General features: G+C 34.7%; 2 protein-coding genes and 1 long non-coding RNA gene across 3 annotated transcripts; 2 read left to right on the top strand and 1 right to left on the bottom strand.

Moving 5' to 3' along the window:
- Positions 1-2060: 2060 nt before the first annotated feature.
- Positions 2061-4673, top strand: LOC101214647 (transcription factor HHO6). The gene is made up of 5 exons (XM_011650899.2): positions 2061-2552; positions 2725-2942; positions 3043-3436; positions 3797-3873; positions 4064-4673. Exons 1-5 carry the CDS (start codon positions 2339-2341, stop codon positions 4328-4330), a joined length of 1170 nt encoding a protein of 389 aa, XP_011649201.1. The 5' UTR covers positions 2061-2338; the 3' UTR covers positions 4331-4673.
- A 5213-nt stretch (positions 4674-9886) lies between these two features.
- Positions 9887-11078, bottom strand: LOC116401976. Its single transcript, XR_004214311.1, has 2 exons — positions 10590-11078; positions 9887-10461 (listed from the first exon to the last, which is right to left on the bottom strand). It is a non-coding gene; the product is annotated as an uncharacterized LOC116401976 (long non-coding RNA).
- Positions 11079-19202: 8124 nt separating this feature from the next.
- On the top strand, positions 19203-22647 carry LOC101217948 (la-related protein 6C). Its single transcript, XM_004153725.3, has 10 exons — positions 19203-20090; positions 20802-20883; positions 20992-21086; positions 21156-21227; positions 21310-21389; positions 21479-21557; positions 21649-21696; positions 21773-21841; positions 21976-22104; positions 22196-22647. Exons 1-10 carry the CDS (start codon positions 19734-19736, stop codon positions 22454-22456), a joined length of 1272 nt encoding a protein of 423 aa, XP_004153773.2. The 5' UTR covers positions 19203-19733; the 3' UTR covers positions 22457-22647.
- The last annotated feature ends 273 nt before the right edge of the window (positions 22648-22920 follow it).

Genomic DNA, 22920 nt, shown 5'->3' with positions numbered 1-22920 from the left:
AAATATTTTTTAATATAGCAACTGTCACGTTATATTAATGATACACATTGACAAATAGATAATGTCTATTAGTGTCTAAGTGATATTTTGTCACAGCAAATGCCACTCCTTGCGACCAAATGGGAGCGTGCCACCTAGACACTCATCGCATACCTCTTTGCGAGATGATGCGTTGAACACCTAGTAAGCATAACAACTTACTTTAACTTGTCTCGAACTTAACTTTCTTAACGTCGCCAACATCTGACATCACTAACACGTCTCATGAGAAAGACATGAAATCATTCACAACAAACAATTGGATTAAGACACATTTTAGAAATTCCTTTTTATTTGAAAATACTTTGTGAGAAGGACCATCCACAATACTTAGCCTCAACTCTTTCTCCTTTTGGTTTTGACTTCTTCTTCTTGTTCAGCAATTCCTCTCAACCAGCCGTTCAACACGCATAACTTTCTTCTTGACAATGTATCAAAATGTTAATTAACATCTCATTACTTTTGAAAATGGTTAAAAAATACCGTCACAATTAGTTTTAGATGGAAATCGTTAAAGTTTTGTTTCAAAATACCTGAAACTATTAAAAAGTTTCGTAAATACCCTTAAACTTAAAAAAAGTTAAAAATTACTCTCATTGATCCATTAAATTTCTTGGTCCATAATAAAAACCAAAATTTAAAGTTAAAACCTTAGTTTAAATTTACAACGATATATCGATATTTAAATATTTACTGGTAAATGTGAATGGTATTGTGAACTATTATTTTGTGAACCAAAGATTTTTGAAGGGTCAAATACACTACTACTCATTTGCACACAATTGAAACTTTGTCACAATCATTTGGGACAAACACCTTAATTTCATTTAGAGTAATTAAAATTGATTCATATAACTTATGTCAAATTAATATCAAACTTATTCAAATGAATCAATCTCACCCTAATATGTTTATGTAAAACGTTTACAAAAGGTTAATGTTTTTCTTGCAACCGATCAACATATTTTCATTTACTACTCCATCACTTTCTTTTTTCACTCATTCTTTTGTCTTCTTTTGTAAACCATATAAAACGTTTACAAAAGGTCAAATCTTTTTCTTTCTTTTTTCTTCATATTTCTTGACATGTTAGTTTTTGCTTTTTAAATATCCAATTTCTATATTTTAGTCTCTATATTTATTTATTTTTGTTTTTGTTTCGTAATTAATTAAATAATCAATATGTTTATTGAAAATGCAAGAATAAAAATTGGATAATTTACATCAATCTAACAAAAAAAAAAAAAATATATATATATATATATTATCTTCTCATTTTCAACCAGATTTTTGAAGCTATTTTAAAATTGTTTCAATATTCTTTTTCATCTTTCTCATGTACGAGAATATCAAAATTGTTCAAATATCATTTTAAATGATTAACATGATCGTTTACCATAATCAATACAATCGTTAGATTTATAGTTTTTAATGATCATTTACATTGAACTATACTATCGCTTATCATAATCAACACGATTCATTTGTCATGATCAACACGACTATTTAAATTTGAAGCTTTTGTCCTCATCCTTTAAAAAGAACTACAGGATTATCGTGTATCATGATCTAAATAGTCGTAGATCATTCGTTTAGACGGTAGTACAAGATCGTTTGAGAGAAGGTTAATTGTGCGCGCGTGTGACCGATTAATCGAGTGTTGACTAAGATATTTTTTGTTTTTAAAATGTAAATATTTTAAAGTTTGTTATATTTTGAAAAAACCCCAATAAAATAAAAATTAAGAAGCTGAAAATTTTAAATATAAAAATAAAAAATGAAAAATATAAACAGCAAACTCCAAAATTAAAAAAAAAAAAAAAGAAAGAAAAGAAAAGAAGAGAGATTTATTATATAAAGAAATAGAAAAAAGAGATAAAAAAGAAGAAGTTGGGGTTAAAAAGGGCGAGTTGACTCAGTGAGTTAAAAGAGAGAAAAATATGCGACGACGCGAAAGTGACTTTTATAACCCTGTCAAAAATCGGCGATGTTTTCTCTTCCACTCGCACTCCGATCAGAATCTCCATTCTCCACATATAATCCCAATCCCACCATCTTTCTTCTTTCTCCCCTTACACCCTTTTCTCTCTTTTCCCTCCCTGTATTTATACGTAATCTCATCAACTCAACATCTTCACGTATATATATATATATATATATAGATTTATATATTTTTCTTTTTTATTTATACGTTTCACCCACCTTCATCACTCTTCTTTTTCTTCCATTTTTCCTCCTAACTTTTGATCCAAAAATTCAAACCAAGATCTGGGTTCTCTCCACAACACGAAGATCCATAATGGGTTCTCTTCCTTCTGAGCTCACTTTGGATTTTAGACCCTCTTTTGTGCCTAAAACGATCACAGATTTCTTCAAAGAGGTTTCCATGATCGGGAATGTCTCCGATAGGGTCTCTAAGCTTAACGATTTCATCAAAACTTTGGAGGATGAAGTGAGGAAGATCGATGCCTTTAAACGGGAGCTTCCTCTCTGTATGGTTCTCTTAAAAGATGGTGAGTTCAATTCTTCTTCTCAATATTTGTAGGTTTCGATTCAATATGCGGTTAATTTCTGAGATTTGGAATTTGGGGAATCTCTTTGAAGATCATTTGAAATTCATTTCTTGCAATGGGAATTTTGGGCTCCCCGTTTTGTACTTATGGTTGTTGACGTTTCTGTTTTCAGCCATTTTAGCTGTAAAGGATGAGAAAATGCAATGTGCAGTTCCTAAAACCAAACCAGTTTTGGAAGAGTTCATACCTCTAAAGAAAGAACAAGAAGAAGATGACGGTGATGATTCCAAGAAAGGGAATGACTATAGGGATCAAAAGAATTGGATGAGCTCTGTTCAACTTTGGAACTCTGATGATAACCACCACTCTAATTACAAATTGGAAACCAAGGTACAAACAATTTGTCCAAAGAATAACAACTATGGAGTTCTATTCTTTTGTCCGTTTGATAATCACTTTATAATTTGCTTTTCTTTTTGGATGGTCACAGAGAAATGAGAAAGGAGGTCCTGTAGTGACTCAGGTTTCAATGCAATCTTGTAGAACTAAAAATGGAGAGAGGATCCAAGTGCCCTTTAAGCCATCTTATCCCATATTCTCTTCAGCCATGGTTGCGAGGAAGGAGGATAAGGAGGAGTTTCCTATTCATGGGCTTTCTCTTTGCACTCCTGGAATAAAAAGTCCAATGGAGGAATCAGCTTCAACTGGTTCGAGATCAAGCGGGACTAGAGCTGTCTCGTCTTCCACTCTCACTGCTTCGGTGAATTTACGAACTGGAATGCAGCAGCAGAAACAGCAGTGCTCTCGCAAGCAGAGGAGATGCTGGTCGAAGGAGTTGCATCGCCGTTTCGTTAGCGCCTTGCAGCAACTTGGGGGCTCACAGGGTAAGAAATGAAGTTCATGTTAAATATAGATTACATATCTGTTAACTGTCTTGTGTTTGAGTCCAATAAATTAGGTAATATTCAGCATCATATTTATAATTTGAGGTTTTTTTTTCACAATTTAAGCACATTAGGATGGATTCTCTTGTTTAGACCTAATTGTATGAAGATGAGTTTCCTCATGTTTACATTACTTTTGGCTTGAAAATCATGTAAAACCACTTTAATCACCACAGTCAAGCTAAATACTAGTCTTTGTGATAGCAAGAACTATGAGGTGTATTGTTGATATAAATCTTCTGACTGAAAGTGATGGAAGTTCTGGGTTTTCTAATTTGAAACTTTTGGTATCTTTTCCAGTGGCCACGCCGAAGCAGATTAGAGAACTTATGCAGGTAGATGGCCTCACCAACGACGAAGTGAAGAGCCATCTGCAGGCAAGCTCCAAATCTTACTTTTAATGTCCTTTTTAAGTATTTTAAAGAAATGCCTGAAAAGTTAAAGCATACACTAGAGTTTGCCTGCCTCCTTTTCCATTCTGTGATGAACTGTTTACCATTTTATAGTCAAAATGTTTCGCATTTCATGTTTCATGTTGAGATTAATATTGTTTTTTCCTCAATCCAGAAATTCCGACTCCACGCAAGAAGGCTTCCAGCATCTGCAGTCCCCCCTGCAAACCAATCATCTGTAGTCGTTCTTGGGGGACTATTGGTACCTCAAGATCCATACGCAGATTCATCAAAGGCTTGTAGTTCTCAATCTGGCTCACCACAAGGTCCCCTTCAGTTAGCTGGGACCGGAGGAGATAGCATGGAGGAGGAGGAGGACGTAAAATCAGAGAGTTATTGCTGGAAAAGCAGAATTCAAAAACCAGGAAATGAAGATGTATAAGATGTTTTTTCCCACCATGAATTTTGAAAATAAGAAAATATAACATGGGAGGTAGAGAACTGAAGGAAAAAGGAAAAAAGAAGAAAAATATAACATATATATAAATATATGTATAAGGTACATAAAAAAAAAAAGGTGAAGGCTCTTGAGAGATAGCAAGAGGGTTGGTTTGAAATTTTGCAGTTTTAGTGTCCCTTCCCCCTTTGAGTTTAGAGTGCTACTGTTTATCATCACTATTAAAAATGGGACCAAAATGTTTGTAGGAAAGCCATGTTTATGTGAAAAAGATCAATTTCATCATAAGAAAAGAAAAAAAAAATGATGATTATATATTTACCAGCCATTACTTTTACCTTTTTTTTTTTTTTTTTTTGAAATCATCAATTCACTCCTAGAAAACATTAGATACAAAATGATTGAAACAAGCTTTTTGGCTGTCTTTGTTTTTTAAAAAATAATTGTGATGAAATGAAATGATTTGTGAAATATTATGTTTTATGTACAAGTTTGTGATTGCATAAGGATGAATATTTTTATTTTTTTTACCATCAATTAATTGTAAGTACAACATAATAGGAAAACAAGAAAACCAATTAATTTTGTATAAAAGAAAAAAGCTAAATTATCTCTCGTACTATGAAAGTAAAGTTTACAAATTTAAAAATTTAAATATAAATTTGAATGTTTCTAAAATGCAAGATACTATAAAAAATTATTGAAGAAAAAAAAATAGTATACAAGCAATTGAGACCATTTTTCAAAAGCTAGAAATGAGAATAATACTAAAAATGGATATTGTGATTTTCAATTTTACATTGGATTCTCTAGAGATGAAAGCATCTAAGCTATAAAAAAAAAAATTGACTTTTGTAGTCTTCCCCTTGAATAGAATGTAATGAAGTCACAAGCATTGATACCATTAAAAATGAAGCACAACCAATAAGGAAAAGGAAATGGAAAAATAAAATAAAATAAAGAAAAATTTAAAAGAATTTATATAGATGAGTTGTAGTGAATATTAGAAGATGCTGAATTTGTTTGAATTATTTGACAAATTTGTCTTGTAATTAGTTGTAAGATTCTATTCATTTATGCAAATGGGTGGATGAAAATGGTGGTTTGTGCAAAATGACAAAAACAAAGATCCTCACTTATCTTACTCAACAATATCTATTTATTCTTTTACAACTAATTATTATTATTATTTTGTTTTACTTCTCTGTTGTATGTGTTATTATCTTTTAATTTATTATTTTAATCATAAAATTGACATGTGAGGTGTTGATGCAACAGCCATTATTCTAACAAAAAAATTCCTATTTTATCTTATAACACTTCTTAAATTAATAACATAAATGCAAACTTTATAATAATAATAAAAAAAAAAACACTTAGATTATTAACTATTAAGTAGTTGGAAGTTGTAGAGTTTGGGCATAAACACACACATGAGTTTACCTTTAATCGGATACAAAGTCTCACGCTAATAAAATACGATAATGTATTTTATGTGTTGTTTGTGGTTGAATTAAATTTTGGTGAAATTATCATGTAGTAATGGGTAATTTATCATTAAAAAAAAGGTATTGAGCCAAAAGGTAGAGATGAACAAATTACTCCCAAGACACTAATGAATGAATAAGTCATAAAAAAGAAACATTTTTTTTACCCCACAAGAAGAAAGGTGAGATAAAAGAAGAATGAGTTATAATTAAAATTTGGGTGAATGACAAAATAGTCCTTCTCACAACCTAAATAATAGAGAGAATCTTATAGACAAAGGTATAATGAGAAAGGGCCCATATTGACAGCTCTCTCTTTTTTTTTTTTTTCTAAATAGAGAATATTGATTTTATTGTTAAAATCAAATAATATATTGAGTAGATTAGATTTTTCAAATCTAAAAAAAGAAATTAAAAAAATATTGATGGTTGTGTTGTGAAAGTTGAGAAGATTGATGAATAATAACTTCGGGTGTGTAGATGTCAGATAGAAATGAAGCAAAATTTTAAATCAATATTGGTGGATCACATGGAGAACAAATTTCAAATTGAGATTCCTATGTACAACTTATGGTCATACATAATTATCCTCTTTCATTGGTTTGGTGTTATTTGGATAGATATTACAATGGAATATTCCAATACATGACTTCCAATATTTCTTTTTTTTTTTAAAAAAAATAAATAAATTAAAACTCATATCTTATTTCTTGTTTTTTTTTTTATAATAGTATATTAATCAAAGTGAATAATAAATAATAAAAAAAAGTAGATGTGTTTTTAATTAATTCTTTTTTCTTGCTTTCTAATTTCATAAACGTTTAGAGGGTAATTTCCTACATATTTTATGGTACAAGTTGATTTTCTTAACCTCTCATGTTAATGATATAATTAAATAGATCAAATTATAAGAGTGTTCTAAATTTAGCATAGGATGGATTACCGTATTAGATAAAAATAAAGTCCAATCCTTTGCAAAGAGTTCACCTCAAAACGAGATATGTTTCATACGTGGGCAAATCTAAGGTGAACACCACAAATAGACAAGTAATTTTGTGGCAAACCACAAAACAAATAATGCCAAATTTGAGATTAGAATGATGAATTTGAATTTGGGCGTATGTTGCAGAACTCCATAGATGAACAATGGACTTGGGTACACCACAAACTCGCTGGTGTTGGATCTGTTGTTTTCAAGCCATAAACCGGTTGAACACCAGATAATATGCAGATATCTGCATATGTATCTATATGCATATTATATTAAAATTAAAACCCTTGTATATCCACCTAACAAATGAAACAAAATTGAAAATAAAAATTGTATATTATATTGTGAGAATTAAATATTATGAGCTTCAAATTGTATACTCACACTTTTAGAGAGTTTTCTTTTGTGTGATTTAAAACTTCTAACGTATTGATGCATTTCACTAAATTGCACCATGATAAGGTACATATGACAAATTATTATTACTTTATTTTAATTATTTCTTTAGTGTGAGTGATGGAAGAAGGAAGCATATAGGTGTGCATAATTGATGACCTAAGTATCATATATCTAATGAAAAGAGAGCATGGAGTGATGAAAGAAGCAAAGAAAAAAGAAAGACTTGAATGGCCACAGAAATCGGCAATCAAATCACTCCTAATAACAACTAAAAAATTAGCGATGCAACGTGTTCAGGCAGTGTACAGATCCATATCGTCTATCTTTACATTTTGATTTATAACAATTGTAGTAGTGAACATCAACTAGGAGATCAACATTCAAGTTTTGATATATATGAAAAAGATTATAATTAACAGCTTGAGTGATGTTTTCATCTCTAGTTTGATTAAGATCAACACCTTGAGTGACATCTTTATCTTTAGCTTGGTTAAGATGAACAACTTGAGTGATATTGATCGTCCCCAGCTTGATTCAGATCATAAGCATTAGCACTGTTAACAATTGTTATGATAATTAATATGAGAAGCTAATGCAACTAGTTATGCTATAACCATCACAATAGAGGCATTGACAATGTTAGACATAGCATAAATCACATTTTTGGAAGCCTTGGCGGCAATTCCATCACTAACATCGACTTCCACAAATGATGCAAAAGCACTAGCTCATTGATTATTGTTTACGAAAAATACAACCGGTACAACATGAACAATGACAGCTGTGGCTTGAACAAGTGTTATCCCCAATTGAAAATTAGCCATGAGGCTTAGAAAGAGAGACAAAAAGGAGTGAATAGGAGAAGGGATCAGAAAAACTTTGGGAGTGAAGAGGAAGGAGAAGAGCGTGAATTAGGAGTAAAGTGAAGAAAAAATTAAGATGGATTAAATAGATAATTTGATTGTTCATATTTGTGGTCATACAAGTCTTTCTTTTAGCTTTGCTTATTCATCAATCCATTCATGTATAACATTGTTGAAGAGGGTGTGAAAAAATGTACCCTATTGTAGTACATACATCTGTTTGATCTTTTGTTGTAGAAAAACTTTGCTTTTTGGCATCTTAGTATGACATTAGATATCTTTACGGGAATTTGTATGACCGTATAAATGGACAAAAATATATGTATGCAGTAATTTCATACATTTTTACTAGTCGTACTACAAGAAGGATACTCATTAGAAAGATTGACCTTATCTTTTTTTTTCTTACTCTCTTCAACAATGTTATCCATAAATGGATTGAACGAAAAAGCAAAGCCAAAAGAAAGTCTGATATAGTTGTAAAAATGGACAATCAAAGCATCTATTTAATCCATCTTAATTTCTTCCTTCACTTCCCTCCTAATTCATACGTCATTTTTTTCCTTTTCTTTGCCCCCAAAGCACTTCTCCCTTCTCCCATTCACTCCTTTTTCTCCCGTCTCATTTCTAAGCCTCATAGCTAACTTTCAGTTAGGTATAGCAATTGTTCAAGTCACAAACGTCCTTATCCATGTTGTAGCAATCGTATCTTATGCAAACAACAATCAACTAGGTAATGCTTTTGCATCTGTGAAAACTGGTGCTAATGCTGGGCTTGCCACTAAGGCTTCCAACAATGTAATTGTTGTTATGTCTAACACCGTCAATGCTTCTCTTGTGATGGCTGCAACATTGCTTGCTGCAACAATTTCCTATATTGTCATAGCAATTAACGGTGATAATGTCCCTCAAGCTGATGATATGAATCATGCTGAGAATGAAGATGCTACTCTCAAGATGTGTTAATCTTTACCAAGCTAGAGGATAAAGATGCCGCTCAAGGTGTTGATCTTAATCAAACTGTAGATGAAAATGTCACCCAAGCTATTAATCATAGTCTTTTCAACATATCTATCAAAACTTGAATGTTGATTCCTTGGCTGATGTTCATTCCTTTAATTGTCCTAAATCAGAATAGGAAATTGTGGATGTGTGCAACTTCCTAAACGTTGCTTTGTTAGGAATATCCATGCCAAAAATAGATATTGACCTACCCCATGTCATTTTTACACCCATGGTTGCCACTACGGCCTTTAAGAAAATAGTTTGCCTTTTGTTTGCGGTTGTTTCTTTCTTTTTTAATTTTATGTTTAAAATATTTGTTTCAACTTTTTATTTTATTATTATTATTATCTTTTAATAACAATAACAATAACATTATTATTATTATTATAAATAATTATTACTGCAGAGTGTTGTATTAGGATGATATATTCTAAAAAAAATAATTAACATGGTTTATTTAAATAAGAGAGGTGAGGGATATATTTGAGAGTTGAAGTAATGGTCTAAACCTAATAAACTTGGAAGACTGAGTAGTTGGGATAACTTATGGCAACTTGTCTAGGGTTCATATATTTTAGAGTCAGAGTTTGATTTGCTAGTTTTATCACTGTCATTTACCTTTCTAAAGTACATTAATTGTCTTTTAACATAAATAGTAAACAAATAGTACCTTATCTTTAAACCCATTATTTCAACTCTCTAATAAAATGTAACCCTCACCTTCTACATTGCCTATTTCTCATTTAAATATACAATCTAAATCATGTTAATTATTTTTTAGTATATATATCTTATATCAGTTCAACAACTCAATGATAATAATGTGAAAAACCAATTAAGTTGAAAGCAACATTTGTAAACATAATTAATTTATAAAAGAAAAAGAAAACAACCACAAACTAAACAACTTAAAAGAGAAGTCTTTTTAAGTAATTTAGAGGCAGATCTAATATCCTTGCCTTTGGGGGAGAGACTCCTCCAAATCTGAAGCCACCATGGCAAGTTTGGTGCCAAGCGTAGCAATGGAGACTGCGGCTTCTGCAGTAGAAGCAACATTTGAGCTGACCGGAGGCAAGGCCTTAGTGGCAACTCGGGCGGAAGAATTTTTATTTAAAAAACAAGTTATTTTGTTTCAACAAAATAACCAAATAACAACTTTAAATCCTTGCAGCTTAAAAGGAGGAAACATAGAATAAATAGATTGAGAGCAAGCATGAAAAATACTCATCTGTTAATTTGTTTTTGAATCATCTTCTTGAAGAATATGTTGAATAAAAAGCTCACTACCTTCTTTCAAGAGTGGATGTAAGCAATCTGATCTTCATCCTCCATTGCACATTTGAAAGATCTTCCCTCAATACTCTATTTCCTCTTCTCTCTCGGTGAGCATGCAAAATAAGAATCAGAAAAAGAAGTGAGAAAGTTAATGACAAGGTGAGAGAAAGGAAGAAGAAGATTAAAAAGGTAAATAGAAATAAATTTCTCCATTAGTGACTCACTTTTCTTGAGAGGGATGATAGTTGGCGGTGATGGAAGAACACCGCTGAAGCAGCATGACGAGCAGCAGAAGTGGCAGCATCGATCAACGGCAGCGCGGTGAGCTTAGTATATCTTCCATGTGTTATTGAGAACAGAATAAAAGAGATAATGGAGAGAGAAGGTAGAATAGGGGGAGAAGTACTCGTGAAGAAGAAGATGGTTTTCACCACCTTCTCTTAAAAGAATCAAAATCAACAACTCTCTTCAACCGGACGTGAAGGAAAGCAACAATTTCAGGCGAAACCAAGATTTCAAATCCAACAACAAAACCAACGTTGAAATTTCAAGAAAAAAGAGGAGAAAAGAGAAAGGAAATTAGAAAGTGTATTAAATAAATACCCTTTCCAAATTTTTTTCACTAAAATAGTTTCCCTTACACTCAAGCATGCGGGAGGGAGAAGATAAAGACCAAACTTCACATCACAAACGGAAGATTGATGAGTTTAGGGTTTCTATTCTATGGACTTTATATTTTGTTTTTATTATAATTAATGTTTGTTAAATAAACTCTTTTAATTTTCACCCTCTCTCAACCATTTTGGTAGAAATATATATGATGATTGAAAACTGTTTTTATTTCTTACTTTACTTCATATTTCAATAGAAAAACCACCCAATCAAATTTTAAATTTTAAATTTTTGTTATATCTTAAAATACTCCACTTTCAATATGTTAATATGTTAATATGTTTGTTTATTTATTTATTTTTAAAGAATTTATGTTCTAACTATCATCATAACCTATTACTATAAAATTCTATTCTAATTTTGCCCCCAATTCTCTTAGAATTCACTTATATATAGATTTTGTAATTAAAGGTTTAATGTTTTCTCTATCTTAAGAAGAATAACAAGAAGATTGTTTTGTTTCTTTTTCTAATCTTCAAATTAAAAATTATGCCCTTCACGATGGCGGAGATTTTTTTTTTCAGATTTATATTTGTGAAAGTATATTCTGAAGAATATTCCCTTAATTTGTTTATTGACCAAAGGGAGTGTATTTATACAAGGGTAATTACCCAAATAAACTAAGCCTACTTTATTTACATTAACATCATTACCCAAAATAACTAAGCCTACTTTATTTACATTAATACCCTCCCTCAAACTCAAGGTGGTAGAGTAGCGATCAACTTGAGTTTGGTAAGTAAGTGACAAAATCGATTAGATGGCAAGGCTTTGGTGAAGATATCCGCAGGTTGTTCAATAGTAGAAACAGAACGTAAGAGGAGGGTGTTGCTTAAGAGGTGGTGACGAACAAAGTGACAGTCATTTTCAATGTGTTTTGTACGTTCATGAAACACATCATTGTGAGCAATCTGAATGGCACTACGATTGTCACAATGGAGGAGGGTAGGACCCTGTTGAGGGACACTCATATCGGCAAGGAGCCACCGAAGCCATATAAGTTCAGCTGTAGCATCAGCCAGAGCACGATATTCAGATTCCGTACTGGAACGAGATATAACACTTTGTTTCTTACTACGCCATGAGATGAGAGAATCACCTAAGTAAAAACAGTATCCTGTAGTGGATCGTCGATCAGTAGGATCCCCCGCCCAATCAGCATCAGAATATCCCGACAACACAAGGGAAGACTGAGATGAGAATTGAAGACCATGTCCCAAGGTGCCTTTGACATAGCGAAGTATGCGTAGAACAGCAGTGAAATGAATTGTTCGAGGAGCAGCCATAAATTGACTGACAATATGAACAGCATATGCAATATCTGGGCGAGTTACTGTTAGGTATATAAGACTGCCAACAAGTTGCCGATACAAGCTTGCATCGTCAAGAGGAACACCATCAAACGGAGTTAGATGGACATGAGGATCTAACGGTGTTGAAGATGTGGTGGAGTCTGTAATTCCTGAGCGTGCTATTAGATCAGATGCATATTTCGCTTGAGATAACAGATAACCATCTGAACGGTGAGAGACTTCAAGACCGAGAAAGTAATTGAGAGATCCAAGGTCTTTCATCTCAAAATGTTGACCAAGATATTGTTGTAGGTCGGATATGGCCTGTTGATCATTACCAGTAATAATCATATCATCAACATAAAGAAGGAGAAGAACAATACCATGAGTTGTCTGTCGTGTAAAAAGGGCATTGTCGTGAGAGCTGGAGGTAAATCCAAGTTGAGTAATGGTGGAGCTAAACGTGGCAAACCAAGCTCGTGGAGCCTGTTTTAGACCGTATAGAGCGCGACGAAGGAGACACACCTTGTTGGGAGGAGGAGAAGTTCCCTGAGGTGGCTTCATATACACTTCTTCAGATAGGTTGCCGTTAAGAAATGCATTTTTGACATCCATCTGAAAAAGAGGCCACTGTTTGGCAGCAGCAACAGCTAACAAGCTGCGAACAGATGTCATCCGGGCAACAGGGGCAAATGTTTCTTCATAGTCAATCCCATATTCTTGTGAGTATCCTTTTGCAACAAGCCGAGCTTTATAACGTTCAATAGTTCCATCAGAGTGAGTTTTGATTTTGTAAATCCATTTGCAACCAATGGGTCTTTTACCGGGAGGTAAATCAACATAGTCCCAAGTGTGCGTCTTTTCAAGAGCCTGTAATTCTTCATCCATTGCTTTCTGCCATACTGGGTTAATACTGGCCTCTTGATAAGAGGTGGGTTCAACAAGGGAAACAATGGTAGAAAAACAATGGTAATCAGTGAGATGAGGGGGAGGTTCTCTTACCCGGGTAGAGCGACGAAGAGGAGTAGCAGGTGGCGATTCAGGAACATCATCGGAGACAGACGGTGGATCCAGATTTGCAGTAGCAGGTGAAGATTGTGCAAGCTCAGTATCCAAGGTGGGTTCAGAGAGAGGAAAAAGGTCAACAGATGTGTTTGTAAAGAAAGATTGAGGACTAGAGAAGGAGGTGTGGAAGGAGGACAAACGAGAGAACATAGTGTGTTCCCAAAAAGTGACATGCCGAGATATCCGGAGTCGGTTGGAAAGAGGGTCCCAACAACGAAATCCTTTGTGTTCGGTGCCATAGCCAAGGAAGCAACAGAGACGGGCACGTGGTTCAAGTTTATTGTGTTCATGAGGATGTAACAGAACGAAGCAGGCACTACCAAAAACTTTGAGTTTAGAATAGTCGGGAGAAATACCATATAGTTTTTCGAACGGAGAGGTATTTTGAAGGACAGAGGAAGGGAGACGATTGATTGTATATACTGATGTAAGGGCAGCTTCACCCCAGAATTTTTCTGGACAAGAGGCAGAAAGAAGGAGGGCACGTACTGAGTCAAGAATGTGACGATGTTTGCGCTCAGCACGTCCATTTTGTTGAGAGGTATGAGGGCAAGAGCGCTGAACAATAGTGCCCTGTTGGGAAAGAAAAGAAAGAAGGATGGAATCTTTATATTCCAAAGCATTATCAGTGCGAAGAATTTTGATGGGAGAGGAAAATTGAGTGCGAATCATGTTAGCAAACTCAATATATGTGCGAGATAATTCAGAACGATGTTTTAGAAAGTAAATCCATGTAAATCGAGAGTAGTCATCAATGAATAAAACATAGTAGCGATAACCATGAACAGTAGTAATTGGGGCAGGACCCCAAATATCAGAATGCACTAAATCAAAAGGTTTATCACAATTAGAGATGGATTGAGAAAAAGATAAAGGCAGGTTGTTTAGCAAGTTTGCAATTCAAACAATTAAAAGGAACAAATTTAGTAAGATTAGTCAAATTGTTAACAGAAATTAAATGACGAAGTTTTTCAGAGGAAGCATGACCAAGACGAAGATGCCACTGATATGTGTCAGAATCAGTGACCGAAGCAGAGATGGAAGAAGGAGATGAAATCCGAAGTGATGTGAGCTCAAACAATCTTCCCACTTTGCGACCCGTTCCAATCGTCTGTCCCGTCTGCGGATCCTGAACCTGACAACCATTGGGAGAAAATGAAACATTTAAGCCCAGATCACATAATTGACCAACAGACACTAGATTAAAGGTCAGGTTAGGAACACAGTAAGTATGGGGAAGATGTACACTGGGAGTATCAATGGTACCAGTATGAGAGATGTTCATACAATTACCATCAGCAGCATAAATAGGAGGTAAAGATTTTGTAGGGCTAGAAGTAGACATAAGAGAAGAGTCAGAGGTCATATGATTACAACAGGCAGAATCAAGAAGCCATCGATTACCTGATGAAACAGCCAGAGCGGAGGATGATGAAATTAGTTGATTCAATAAGCTCTGAAGATCACTTATCTGAATGAGGGATGAATCATCCGAGGTCGCAGCAGCACAACAACAGATGAGGAACCATGTTTGGTAAAAATTTTCTCTTTTGTGGAAGTGCTAGGAGGTCGGGGTGGTCTGGTAGGGCAGTTATCCAGAATGTGGCCATGTTTATGGCAGTACCTGCACTCTATTTTAGGACAGTTACTAAATTTGTGACCAGAGAGCTTACAATTCTTACAAAACATATTTGCGGCTCTGTTGGGAGTGTATGTGCTAGCAAGGACAACATCAGATTGTTTAGTAGAGTTGATGCCAAGACGCTTTTCTTCAAACAGAATTTCTTGAATAGCTGCATCTAATGAGGGTAAGGGATTCCGGTGTAGTAAAGCAGCTCTAACAGATTCATATTCTGGACGTAATCCCATAAGGACTTTAATAAGGCGAAGATGATCTTTGCTGATGTTCGCTTGGTCAAGTTGAGTCCAAATGGGTTGAAGAACTGCCAAATATTCATTAACAGACTGACCAGAATCTTGATTTAGATTTACAAGTGTACTGTGCAGTTGGTAATAATGGGCTAAACCAATAGACTTGAAGCGTGTAGACAAAAAATCCCATAATATTTTAGCATCATCAAAGGCATCAAACTGTGCATGTATAGCGGGAATAGAGGTGTTACCAAGCCAGGTGATAATTTGATGATTTTTACTGTCCCAATCTTCGAGACGTTCAATGAATGTGTTATCCCCTTCCTTTGCAGTTGGTTTGGTGATGTCGCCAGTTACAATGCGCCATAGTTTTCTTCCAATAAGAAAACTTTTCATTTGATTTGCCCATGTGATATAATTTGTACCATCAAGTATGGTAGAAATGGGTCTAAAGATATGGTCTCTCTCCATTTTGATTTGGGGTTAACAATGCGGATTTTCGACCGAGTTTTGACTGATTCGTGACTGGATTTGTCAGATCTGGGTTTCACTGTATTTGGCGACTGGATTCAGGGGTGCACGGCTGGGTTGTGGCGACTGGATTCAGGGGTGCACGGCTGGGAACGGAGACAAACAAAAAAAACTTGAAGACAAACGGCTGAAAGATTCGTCAGATCTGAAGACAAACGGCTGAAGGATTCGTCAGATCTGGTGGGCGGCGTCGGACGGTAGACGTCGTCTTGCACTCACGGCTGGAAGAGAAGTCGCGTGCGGTTTGGAAACCATCGCGAACAGACAGCAAATCTGAACGGTTACAGCAACTAGTCGGCCGACGTCGATAGCAGGTGGAGCGGCAGTTGTGAGCGGGGAGCGTGGCGGTTACTAGTTCACGCGGCGGCCTTGGCTTCAACGGAGACAGAACCGGCTGAGACGGCTGGACAGCGGCGGAAGAGCAATGGCTGCAGCGGCGGAAGGTCTTGCGGTACAGATCTGGACGGCGGCCGCAAGGTGACGCGTACGGCTGCCTCGCGGATGGAGACGAATCGGAGCGGAAACGGCGCAGATGGAGACGAATCGGAGCGGAAACGGACACCTGCGATGCCGAGGCTGCGACTAATCGGCGCGACGCCGATGTTGTGGTGGAATGGCTGGAGACAGATCGGAGCTGTCTGCGAGGCGCGCGGAAGGGCTGGAGACAGATCGGAGCTGTCTGCGAGACGCGAGGCGCGATGAGGATGACGATGACGGAACGGCTGCGAGGCGCGATGAGGATGACGGAGACGGTTCGAGACGTCTGCGATGCGCAATGAGGATTCGGGATGGAGACTTTCACGGGTGAGCGGCGGCGGCGGCGGCGGCTAAGATGAAAACCCTAGCTCTGATACCATGTGAAAGTATATTCTGAAGAATATTCCCTTAATTTGTTTATTGACCAAAGGGAGTGTATTTATACAAGGGTAATTACCCAAATAAACTAAGCCTACTTTATTTACATTAACATCATTACCCAAAATAACTAAGCCTACTTTATTTACATTAATAATATTAAAATTTCAAAACCAGAACAAAGATGTTTCTTCTTTTTAAAAAAATCTTTATCCTTTGAAATTTTATATGAGGAAATAATAAAGATTTTAAAGAAGGCAATAAATGACAGACAGAATGAAACAATATGTTACCATCAACTCCTCCAAACAGTACAAGGTGCAGTTTACTTGGAGAGTTTCTATAACGGCTCCAGTTTTTATAACGGTTTGATCCTAACTCATGGAAAAGATCAGATTTGCTCATGAATCCAAAAAAGGAGTAAGTAACTGTTCAACTGTTCGACTCTAATATGTAGAAAGAGTCAAATGAAGATTTTTAATCAAAATTCTAAGAGGTGTTTGAAAAAATGGATGTAGGTCGAGTTTGACCGAACCACTACAAAATTGCGGTGTCTTCTTCTCTAACTATTTTCTAATTATTTTTGCATTTAATTTTAGTTACATATTATTGTTGGTTGAGTTTGATTGCATACTCTATTTCATATCTTTTTATCAATCTTGTTATTTAAGATAGTTTAGAAAGATTCTTTATTTTATTTAAAAATGATCTAATTAGTTTAATTTAGACTTATTTGTTAAAAAATTTAATTAAACTCTATTCACCCTTGTCCAACAATTATTTGAAAATTTTGAAAGCATGCAAAATGATCTAGAAAAACTTAGTTCTAAGTATGTTGTGCTTAAGAAGAAATACAATGTTTTAATTAGTGAAAATAAGTCTTTAACTTGATAAATTGCTTGCTTCAAAGAGAATGAAAATGTTGAGCAAATTGAAGAATTGAATGTTTCTAGTTATAAGCATGTTTTTTTTATTGTAATGAGAAAGATGATTTGCTTGATAAAGTTAGATTTCTTGAGAATGATAATTGTGACAAAGATAACTTGATTAAAGTGTTTAAAGAAAATGAACTAAATGTTTTATAAGATATTGATAAAGCTAAAGAGACTAATAAAAAGTTGACAATAGGTACTTAAAGATTGGACAAAATTATTGAAGTAGGAAAATCTTATGGTGATAAGAGAGGTTTTGGTTATATTGATGAATCATCTACTCCTTCAAGTTCTAGAACTACATATGTCGTTAAAGCATGTCTAAGCTTAATATACCTAATGATGTGTCATTATGTTTTTCGGTTTGTTTGAAAGCCTCCAAGAAAAACAAATAGTACTTGGATAGTAGTTGCTCAAGACACATGACGAGAGATCGATCCAAACTTATCTCTTTCTCTAAAAAGGATGAAGGCATGGTAATCTTTGGTGACAACAAGAAAGGTAAAATAATTGGTAAGAGTAATATAGGAAATGATTCATCTACTTTGATTGAAAATGTTCACTTGGTAGATGGCTTAAAGCATGATTTGCTTACTAATCAATTGTGTGATAAAGGATTTAGAGTAATATTTGATTAAAAAAAACTTGCATAGTTGAAAATGTTAGTGATAAAAAAGTTTTGGTTGTTGAAAATAGGGATGAAAATGTGTACACGCTTGCAAAACTAATAAAGCTTTTCAAAGCATCATCCTTATGATTTATCATCAAAACCCAAGTAAACTATAAAAGTCATCAACTATCATAAATGCATAATAATTTCCACCATAGCTAGCAATTCTAGAGGGGTCAAATAAGTTCATGTGTAATAGTTGTATGAGTCTAGTAGTAGAGATTACATTTTTAGATTTGAAAGATGACTTAGTTTGCTTACTCATTTGACAAGCATCACAAAATTTAAAAATAGGAAAAGACCTCTAACCAAACAATTCTTGTAAATATTTGAAATTGATTATTTTATTAACATCACAAACTTTACTCTCACAAACTTCATCAAACAACTTAAAATGCTAGTTTATTGAATTTAGGTTATTAAAACAAAACTAATAATATAATCAATAAAACACCTATTGAAATGATAATAACATTTTATTAATAACGATCAATTAATTATATTTATAATCTACAAGTTTTAGGACATAAAACCTAGCTTTTATACTTTGAAGCATTGCACTCTAAAATAGTGATGTGATACCAAATGCAATTTTGGGAAGAAAGCCTCTAGAAAAAGTGCATTGAGCAGGATACCATGTCTTCAAAGGTATTTTTGTGATTTTAGCTCTAAAGGATAGTTTTGTTCTATCTTTTGTGTGCTTAATACCTACAAAATCATGAAATGAACACATAAAACCAAGAAATGACTATAAATTAAGTGGATGATAAATGCATCAAGATAGTAGAAGAAAAAGCGAAATTGTAAGGTGAAGATTAGTTTAAGAATCCAAATTTTGGTATTGAAAATTTAAAAGGGTAATCACATGGAATAGCATAGAATGATTTGTTTGCAACAATAAGATATCAAAAGATAATAATAAAACAAAAAAAGAGAAACTTTGGTATAACGGTTCAAACACTCTTAATCCAATCAAATACCCATTGATTTTCAGAATTTCATTTTTCCATTAAAAATAGTTTATCCATCAAACAAATCGTAAGCCACATTTTTTCGAGGAAGAAGAAGAAGCCATTAGAAAACAGGAGAAAAAGAATTTTAAAAAAAGAAAAAAAACAGAGCAAAAGCAGAGAAGAAGAAGAAGAAAGAGAAAGCAGCAAAAATGGAAGGAAAGGCCACTTGGTTAAAATTCCCACCTCGAAATCGCTAGTCAAACTCCAAACCAACGGCCCTTTGTCACAAAATCCTACCGTCCTTTCAATCGCCACCTGAAAAATGCATATATTTGTGCGCGAAATGTGGCTTGATTTTCATAGTTCAGTTACTAAACTTCAGGGCAAATCATACACAAAGAGAGAGACAAAAAAACAGAAAAAAAAAAAAAAAAGAGAGAGAGAGTGAGATTTCAATAACCCAGCTGCATTTCAAGCCCTACTTCCATTAATCGCAGGAAATAAAAAAAAAAAAAAAGATTAAAGCATGGCGCAACTGAATCCAGAAGAGAAGTTTAGTGAAAACCATTCTGAAATGGAGGCCAATCAAGAAGCTATCATCAATAGCGAAAGCGATGGAAGTAGTAATAGCAGTCTTGCTAATTTGGCCTTCAGATTTAATGCGCAAGCGCCTGAGTTTTTCCCTAGAACGCAAACCCAGATGCCTGTTACCGGTTATTTTCATCCCTATTTTCATTTTCTAGGTGGGGGCCCTGCTTCTTCAGATTGGTTCTTTATTGGGGACCAAGAACCTGCTTATTTGATCCCTAATCCCAACATTCAGCTCCCTAATTTCTCTAAGCATGCTCGTTCTGAGGAGATTCAGCAAAAAATCGTCAAACAGGTACTCTCTTCTCTTTAAAATTATCAATCACTAAGCTTTGATTTGAATTACTCCATTGGGCACCATATATACATATTTCTTGTCATGTTTCATAAAATGTCATTTTAGATACTCTTGGGGGATCTTGAATTGGCTGGGACATTTGTTTTCTTTTGTTTGTATGGTTTCTTGCTGTTGGATAAGTAAAAGAAAATGCATTTTAGATACTCTGTACATGTGACTGGTATCATAATGTCCATTAGATACACCACTTTTTCATCTTTTGTAGTTTCTCACATCCCTCTTCCGTTAGTTTTCTCCTTAGATTCCTCTTGATGTGTTTGATACCTCTTTCTTTAGGCTCTGAAGTCGGTGTGTTACGCTGAGAGTTTGCAAATTCGATGTGCATAAGTTTTATGTAACTATAATCCCATTTACGTGATCATTGTGATGTTTGGTCCTCGGTGAGGTTCCATGCTTCTCTTTGGTCTCAGGTCTCGAGTACTTTTTTGTAGGCAGAATCTTAATTGTAAACCCTTTCTTTAAAGGGATTTTATCAGCTTGTTTTTTTGTTGCCCTTGTATTCTCTTAAAAGACGCTCACGTTAAGCCTACCCAACTTTGAACTCCGTACTTTTTTTCAAGAAGGTTTATCATGTTCAGGTGCCAATGGGATAATGCTGATTTTTACATGAGAACTTTCAGTATCTTATGGATGATTTCAATTTTACAGGTAGAATATCAGCTTAGTGACATGAGTCTTCTTGCAAATGAGACTCTTGCAAAACACATTAGTAAAGATCCCGATGGTTATGGTATGGCCTTTGCAAGACTATATATTACACGGATGCTTTAATTTAAGTTTTCGATATGCTTTAAACTGGATTATTTTTTTGTGTTTGTTTTTCATTCTGTTTATGAAGTTCCGATTTCTATTCTTTCGTCGACAAAAAAAGTTAAGTCTCTCTCAACCAACAACAATTTCATAGTTCAAGCACTCCGCTCCTCTTCAAGGCTTGTAAGTTCCGTAGTAGAACATTCCGTTCTTTACTCTTTATTAATTATTGATCAATACCTGGTTCCGAAGGTTGTCAGTTCTGATGGGAAGAGAGTTAGGCGTAAGGTTCCATTCACAGACAAGGACAAAGAGGAATTGCTGGTAAGATCAGCCATTGTACAAATAATGCAGAACATTTCTTTTTAGCTGAACAGTGAGTAATATTTTGTTCTTCGATTTGCAGGCCCGCACAGTTGTTGCTGAGAATTTGCCCGAAAATCACTCTCATCACAATCTGGAGAAAATATTCAGTGTGGTTGGAAGGTAGTTTCGTTGACATTATCACTATATCATATTCTATCTGTTTAGATGATAAACTGTCTGAGCATCATTCATTGGTGATATCTAACCAGTGTGAAAACCATCCGAATCTGTCATCCCCCGGAATCGAATCCCTGCTGCTCTAAAGGTGAATTGTTTGTCAGTAACAAGGTATTGTGAATCATGCTTTACTATAATGTATATAACCAAGATACTTCTCTTCACAATCTATTTCTATAATGGATACTTCATTTCTTTGAAGCTTCATGCACTCGTGGAGTTTGAGACAGCAGAGTTAGCTGAAAGAGCGGTATGCATTTATTGTAGAGCTATAATGGATCGAGTTTCTTGTAATTCAATCTTCTTAATGTCTTTTCCACTTATAGATTGAGCAGTTAAACGATGAGAGAAACTGGAGGAAAGGACTCCGAGTGAGGCCACTGGTGAGACGCTCGGTAAGTGTAATTAATAAGTTATGCAAAGGGTGGAGTTCTTGTTTACTATTTCATGCATTTTCACTATTTCCCTGCTCCTTACCATAGTACAACAGCTCTAATTATTATTTCTATGTGAATGCAAAAACGGATAGCCGAAATCTGTTCTGAAGAATCGAAAATCAGAATTCGATAGCGTTTTGGATGAAGATGATTCACCATCTCCTGTATCGGTCGAAGAGTCCCCACTGCAAAATATCAATGACCTGAATGTCGATTGCAATGTATGTATTTTTACGGAAAGCTGTGTTGTCCTTGAATGATGTGTTTAGCAATTGATCAATGGACAGTATACATTATTTTCTTTTTTACTAGTCTGAAGAGAACTCTACATCATTGAAGAAGAGTTGGGGTCGAGGACGTGGGAAGGGCCGTGGACGAATTCATGGCAATCTCGATCGTAGCTATAGCTTGCCAGTTACATCATCTCTGCAGACGAGTGGGCAGGTTTTGAGTGAAGCTTCTTCCAAACTGACTACAAAGAGTCCAAGAATGCCTGATGGGACTAAAGGTTTCACCATGGGAAGAGGCAAGCCATTAAGCTCTAAACCTCTAGTCAATAGGCTTGTTGACTGATAGAAGAAATGTAGGGAAATCTCTGTTTGATTTATTGAGTAGGGTGGAAGGAACTATGAATTTTTTTTTATTTTTTTATTTTTATGAGACCATTCACAGTTTTGCTGCTACATTTTATTTCATTTATGTATTATTTAATAAAAAATTTGGTAATAATGGAGATGTTTGATAGGGTTTTGGTTGCTGTATAATGTGGCTGGCTAGCCATCATTCATTTGAGCATCTTGCACTCATCAATATATATTCTTATAATATTTAATGTGTAGAACTTTGCAATACTTTAGCTAAATATTAGCAAAATTTTGGGTCATATAACATCCTGAGATGATAAATTACCAAATGACGATCATAATATATAGGTCATGATATTATCCAGTGAGCCAATCAAAATATGTTTGGCTATGGAGGTAATCATCAAGGTTGACAGTTGAAGTTGATCGTCGGACATATTTGGTATTTTGGTA

Source organism: Cucumis sativus, chromosome 2 (genome assembly GCF_000004075.3).
Source record: "Cucumis sativus cultivar 9930 chromosome 2, Cucumber_9930_V3, whole genome shotgun sequence".
In the NCBI taxonomy this organism is placed as follows: Eukaryota; Viridiplantae; Streptophyta; class Magnoliopsida; order Cucurbitales; family Cucurbitaceae; genus Cucumis; species Cucumis sativus.
The sequence above is the reverse complement of the archived record's forward strand: the minus strand, read 5'-3'. Positions and strand labels throughout refer to the sequence as shown.